This window comes from Pseudochaenichthys georgianus, chromosome 2 (genome assembly GCF_902827115.2).
Source record: "Pseudochaenichthys georgianus chromosome 2, fPseGeo1.2, whole genome shotgun sequence".
Classification (NCBI taxonomy): domain Eukaryota; kingdom Metazoa; phylum Chordata; class Actinopteri; order Perciformes; family Channichthyidae; genus Pseudochaenichthys; species Pseudochaenichthys georgianus.
The window spans coordinates 11889718-11896338 of NC_047504.1; the positions used below are offsets into that span (position 1 = coordinate 11889718).

Below are 6621 nucleotides of genomic sequence, written 5' to 3' on the forward strand. Positions count from 1 at the left end.
CTTCTCCATGTCTCTTCTACATCAACATGTGTCCCCTCTTCTATATGTCTCTTCTACATCAACATGTGTCCCCTCTTCTTCATGTCTCTTCTACATCAACATGTGTCCCCTCTTCTCCATGTCTCTTCTACATCAACATGTGTCCCCTCTTCTATATGTCTCTTCTACATCAACATGTGTCCCCTCTTCTTCATGTCTCTTCTACATCAACATGTGTCCCCTCTTCTTCATGTCTCTTCTACATCAACATGTGTCCCCTCTTCTTCATGTCTCTTCTACATCAACATGTGTCCCCTCTTCTCCATGTGTCTTCTACATCAACACGTGTCCCCTCTTCTTCATGTCTCTTCTACATCAACATGTGTCCCCTCTTCTTCATGTCTCTTCTACATCAACATGTGTCCCCTCTTCTCCATGTGTCTTCTACATCAACATGTGTCCCCTCTTCTTCATGTCTCTTCTACATCAACATGTGTCCCCTCTTCTCCATGTCTCTTCTTCATCAACATGTGTCCCCTCTTCTCCATGTCTCTTCTACATCAACACGTGTCCCCTCTTCTTCATGTCTCTTCTACATCAACATGTGTCCCCTCTTCTCCATGTCTCTTCTTCATCAACATGTGTCCCCTCTTCTCCATGTCTCTTCTACATCAACATGTGTCCCCTCTTCTATATGTCTCTTCTACATCAACATGTGTCCCCTCTTCTTCATGTCTCTTCTACATCAACATGTGTCCCCTCTTCTTCATGTCTCTTCTACATCAACATGTGTCCCCTCTTCTTCATGTCTCTTCTACATCAACATGTGTCCCCTCTTCTTCATGTCTCTTCTACATCAACATGTGTCCCCTCTTCTCCATGTGTCTTCTACATCAACACGTGTCCCCTCTTCTTCATGTCTCTTCTACATCAACATGTGTCCCCTCTTCTTCATGTCTCTTCTACATCAACATGTGTCCCCTCTTCTCCATGTGTCTTCTACATCAACATGTGTCCCCTCTTCTTCATGTCTCTTCTACATCAACATGTGTCCCCTCTTCTTCATGTCTCTTCTACATCAACATGTGTCCCCCTCTTCTCCATGTGTCTTCTACATCAACATGTGTCCCCTCTTCTTCATGTCTCTTCTACATCAACATGTGTCCCCTCTTCTCCATGTCTCTTCTTCATCAACATGTGTCCCCTCTTCTCCATGTCTCTTCTACATCAACACGTGTCCCCTCTTCTTCATGTCTCTTCTACATCAACATGTGTCCCCTCTTCTCCATGTCTCTTCCACATCAACATGTGTCCCCTCTTCTTCACGTCTCTTCTACATCAACATGTGTCCCCTCTTCTCCATGTCTCTTCCACATCAACATGTGTCCCCTCTTCTTCACGTCTCTTCCACATCAACATGTGTCCCCTCTTCTCCATGTCTCTTCTACATCAACACGTGTCCCCTCTTCTCCATGTCTCTTCTTCATCAACATGTGTCCCCTCTTCTCCATGTCTCTTCTTCATGCCTCTTTAAGTTTGATAATGTTACAGGAAGTTATAAAACAGCTGCTGACACATGTTTTCTTTCTGACTGCAGTTCGTGAGCGGAGCGAAGGAAATGTGCTTCGCTCTGTGGACCGCCGGCTACTGGGCGGACTTTATTGACCCGACAACAGGAGAAGCTGTGAGTTATTCTTTTTAAAGCCGTCTCGTAGAAAGGGCATCCCAGGATAGCTTGTGCATTTCTAATTATAGGGGGTAGAATCTAACTGATGCTGCAATATAACAACATGTGGGTGTGAAGACATTTTGATTCTCTATTCCAGGGTGGTCAAACTCAAGGCCTGGGGGCCAAATCCAGCCCGCGACTTAATTTCATGTGGCCCCACATCTCACTTGCAAAGAATATGATATTTATTATTATTATTATACGGTTACATGCCGATTTACAGAAGCACATAAACTACATGTCCCACAATGCATCTGAAATTAGACTTTCTTTCAAAATGCCACTTATTTATTTTGTTTTTCCAGAATTTGGCTTTTCTTTTTAAATCATTTTGTGACATGCGCACTGAAGAGACTTGCAATTGTTTGCCCTAGACTTCTGCACTCAGACGTAGTTAATTATGAAGTTATTACCCGATCTGACAATAATCCAATGCAGAGGCAATAATGTTATATAATGCATTATTTTATATATATGATATTTATTATTGTTATATAGGCTTATATATAAAACTGGCCCTTTGAGTGCAACCATGATGTGGCCCGAGTTGAAATTGAGTTCGACACCCCGGCTCTATTCTAATGTCTTTATTTCATGTCTTGTTTTTTTGCTGCAATATACGATAACAGACAGTTGGTCCAAAGAAAATGAAATAGATTTTTGTGTATTAGTCATTTAGATATTTGAATCGATAGAAAATGTGACGTTGGTGTCAGTCTTAAATCTATATAAGATAACGCCAGCTTGTATATTTACGCCGTCCTCCGTTCCCTTTCAGTTCTTTGCATCTCCATCAAGTCAAACCAAACTGCGGACAGAGGAGGAACTCCGAGATCTGGGTTTCCACATCGAAGTGTCCGGCTCCTGCACAGTCATTCGCCACATCCTGAGAGGAACGTCTTTCTTTGTGGGGACTGTTTTCACCAACGCACCTGCTCACAGTGCTGCTATCGCAAGACTACAAGGACTTTAAAATGTACTCTCTGATGAGGGATAGGCTTCTTTTCTTTTTAAATATTGCACAGATCTCCCAAAAAATGCCTCTATTTATGTTTGACGAAGCTAGGACCTTGATATAGTGTTGGCACGGTGGGCGTTTGTTTTACTGTAACGAGGACTGAGACCTTAACGTGGAAGAGGTCGAAACACACACTCGGTGCAGGGGGAAGAGTTCTCGCTCCCAATAAAAGGCTTTTCAACATGTTATATCTGCCGTTTGATAAGTTTGTAGACAATATTAACACTTGAGAGGATGACGACACTTTTTGATAATGCGACCATGGGCTGAACTGGAAACACAAACCTTTTCATATTTACGGTGCAGTGTGTTCAATGTTTCTCTCGCCTGATGATCTGAAGTTGAAGCACCGTGACAGTCTGAGACAATAAAGTGACTTTTCATCCGGTTATTTGGACACTTGCTGTCGCTGTGAAGGCGTTCTCTTTACTCGGTGAATAATGAAGATACTGTCTGACATTTCATTTTGCAATTTGATCGTCACAAAGGTTTGCAGAAATGTGTGGTTATTGTCGCCCCCTAGTGGTACATGAGATTTACTGCAGAAAGGCTCCTTACACTTCAACTTGACACATTTCTAACGGCCCGTCCACACAGCGGCGTGCGTTGACGCTTCCTCATTCACTTCACTTTTAGCCGAAATGCATCGTGGGAAGCGACGTGGAGCGTAGCTGGCGTGGCTCGCTGCAAAAGTTGAGCAATGTTCAACTTTTGACGCCTCGGCGAGTTGTCAGCCAATCAAATCATATGCCAGTACAAGCTCGAGCCAATCAAACCGCTGCTTGTGTGTGAGATTCATGTGATTGGTTGTTGGTCGAGTTTCAGACACGCCCGCCGGCAAGCGTCAGCGCACGCCGCTGTGTGGACGGGCCGTAATAATGAGAGCGTTCTCTTGACTCCCGTTCTACCTCTGACGATAAGTACATGACAAAGCAGATATCTATTTATTATAATTTTATTAAATTAAAGCGGGGAAACCGGAGAACCCCGGAGGAAACCCGAGCATGCAATACATAGTTACGGAAAAAACATTATGAAATGGTATTTAAAAACAGTAATGAAAAAGCAAAGATAATACAATAAACATATATGATAAAAGTTACAGTAAAATAAAAAGTCTTCAGCCTAGAGGATAAAAACAAAAAATACATCAATCAATTTAAGACAAACCAAGACGAGCTTGCGATCCAGCCTCACTTGAACACCTTCCTGAAGAACTTGGCGACGCGGTCGACCATGTGACATAAGATGCACTTCTTCTTGTTCTTCTTCTGTGGTAGGGGTGTGGATCCTACCACCATCTCGAACTCTCCCGAGATTGACGACGTGTTCATCTCACTGTCTGTGGAGAATTGCTCGACCCTCTTCTTGGTCTTCCTCTTCACGGCAGTGCTGCGAGTTTTTTTTGAACACTTCCACAGATTGTCTTTCAATGCCGTGGACACGGCTTTCTCAAACAGTGCACTTTTGTATCTGATGGCACTCTGAAGCTCCTCCGCAGATCCAAACTGCTCGACGAGGTCTCTGTAGACCGGGACGTGGATGTTTTCACGGGTTCTCAGGAGAGTGGCAAACCCGATCGTATCCGTCTTCATTCTCAGGCGCTCCACCATCCCCTCAAAGTCACTGTGGTAAATGGTCTGGTTTGGGGCTGCAATGTGATCTAGTAGCTTGACTAGAAACACAGTGAGACAGATCCTGTGTTGCTTTATCAGCAACTCTTCTTCATCCAGGTACCTTTCGTCGTGTCGTTGCTGTGTGCCTCCGTCTGAAGTCTCTGTTGAAGAGTAATCGGCCTTCTTTTTGCCCTTTTTGGCCTTTTTGCCCTTTTTGAGGACTTTTCTGCGTTGTTGTGGCAACTCCTCGCCATAGCTATTAGACGTTTCATTGACTACACTGGAAGAAGGACTCGTACATTCACTTCCTAACCCTTCTTCTGATTTTAGTGGCTCTCCAAAACTATCAGATGCAGTTTGAACGACCAAACTGGGAAAAAGCCTCACTTCTGATTTCTTTCCAGAAATGTCATAATCCTGAACGGGTGAGATGGTGCCTAAGGAATAGTGGACTGCTTTTCTGTCCAGTTTCTCTGCACTTCTTTGTGGCCGACTCTCTGGTTTCACGGAAGCCTCATTTTCACCGGGGAAGAATTCTGCAGCAGTTTCCAAATAGAGTCGTTCCTCTTCCTCTGCACTTCTTTTTGGCGGACTGTCTGGTTTCACGGAAGCGTCATCTTCATCTTCACTTGCGAGGAAATCTAAAACGGCTTTGGGTTCGTCGTCGTCGTCTTCTTCCTCTGCACTTTTTTGTGGCCGATTCTCTTGTTCAATCGAAGAGTAATTTTCGCCTTCACTTGCGAGGAATTCTAAAGCTGCTTCGAGGATTCTCCCGTTTTCTTCCTTTTGCTCTGCACTTGTTTCTGGCCGACTCTCTGGTTTCACGGAAGCCTCATTTTCACCGGGGAAGAATTCTGCAGCAGTTTCCAAATAAAGTCGTTCTTCTTCCTCTTGCTTTGCACTTCTTTTTGGTGGACTCTCTGGTTTCACGGAAGCCTCATCTTCTCTTTCACTTGTGAGGAAATCTAAAACGATTTTGAAGTCTTCGTCGTCTTCTGCTTCTTCCTCTGAACTCTTTTGTGGCGGCTTCCCTGCCGGAGTGGCCGAGCGCTCTTCAAAGTCAGTTGAAACCAGCAATTCATCTGCCGCTGCCATTATCTTTTTGATATCTGTCTCGTCATCTGAAAACGTGCAGCTTCTTCGGGAAAACTGCGGTAAGGGAAGGCCCTTATCATTTCTCATGCAAGCTCTCAAGATATGGGCGATGTGGTAAACGATATCTTCGGTTTGAGAATCGGTTGATGAAACTGACTCACTGGACGAGTTGGAAGAGGGTGGCTGTGTGAGGTCTCGAAGATCGCTGTTCACCCTCTTTGTTATCGATACTACGAACAAAGCCAGGAGTGCTTGAGATTGTTCGGTTTTACTCTGCGGGAGTCCTAGTGCCATACCGAAACAGCAGTCGAGACAGTTCCCAAAACTGGCCACAACGTCGTCTTCTGTCACTCTGTCATAAGTACGAGTCCTTTGCGTATAAACCCTAGGCTCGCCGAGAAACAAACATGGAAAGAGTTAGGACTCAAAAGCCGCGTTCACACTGCGGTACTTTTCCCACAAAGGTTCATGCGAACTCTTTAGTTCGCATGAACCTTTGTGGGAAAAGTACCGCAGTGTGAACGCGGCTCTTGTCTTTAAAGTAGGATTGCAGCTCACTGAAATGTACTTTAAGAGTGGCTGTTGACTTACGATGGGAAGGAGGCCGTGATGCTGGCGTTTTTGTGGTTTTCCACCTCCACCCAGTCCATCCACTTGCTAACCTGAGGTAAAGTAACTTCCATGATCAGGATGGTGAGCGTGTCTATGATCTCCTGACACATCCTGGTAAGAAGAATGACGGCGTCTGAGTCAATTTTGCCATCTGATAACAACTGCCAGCTCCTGTAAGAAAAAGACAAGTAATGTTTTAGCAAAACAGAGATGTTTACGCCAGGGCTGAGCTTATCTGCTTGATGACTTTAAACGTGTTACTTACACAGCTGTGCAGTCATTGAGGCATGACCTGATTATGGGCTGGAATGTGTCTGGTGTTAACATCGGCATATCCAAATTGCTGCACATCAGTTCTCCCATTTTGTCTGAAGGATTCTGGAGATAAAACAAATCAGGTTTTAAAAGTCATGCCAAAGAGGATGAGACAAATGTTGTACAAGTTCAAAATGTGCCAGAATGATTTAGTGATGCTTGCAAAACTCGCAAACCATGTCTGTAGTCAATCTGAAATATTGCACAGAGAGACCAGCATGCATTGTATGCATTTCAAAGGCTATTTCATCAACAAT

General features: G+C 44.2%; 2 protein-coding genes across 2 annotated transcripts in view; one reads left to right on the plus strand and one right to left on the minus strand.

The window, feature by feature from the left end:
- Nucleotides 1-3117, plus strand: part of mmadhca (metabolism of cobalamin associated Da) — an 8833-nt gene extending 5716 nt beyond the window's left edge. The window contains exons 6-7 of the mRNA XM_034096655.1: nucleotides 1577-1663; nucleotides 2487-3117. Coding sequence (XP_033952546.1) covers nucleotides 1577-1663; nucleotides 2487-2681 — 282 coding nt within the window. The 3' untranslated portion in view covers nucleotides 2682-3117. The remainder of the gene's footprint in view (nucleotides 1-1576; nucleotides 1664-2486) is intronic.
- A 548-nt stretch (nucleotides 3118-3665) lies between these two features.
- Nucleotides 3666-6615, minus strand: LOC117456610 (protein IWS1 homolog A-like). The gene is made up of 3 exons (XM_034096541.2): nucleotides 6315-6615; nucleotides 6029-6220; nucleotides 3666-5822 (listed from the first exon to the last, which is right to left on the minus strand). Exons 1-3 carry the CDS (start codon nucleotides 6410-6412, stop codon nucleotides 3920-3922), a joined length of 2193 nt encoding a protein of 730 aa, XP_033952432.1. The 5' UTR covers nucleotides 6413-6615; the 3' UTR covers nucleotides 3666-3919.
- Between the last annotated feature and the right edge of the window lie 6 nt (nucleotides 6616-6621).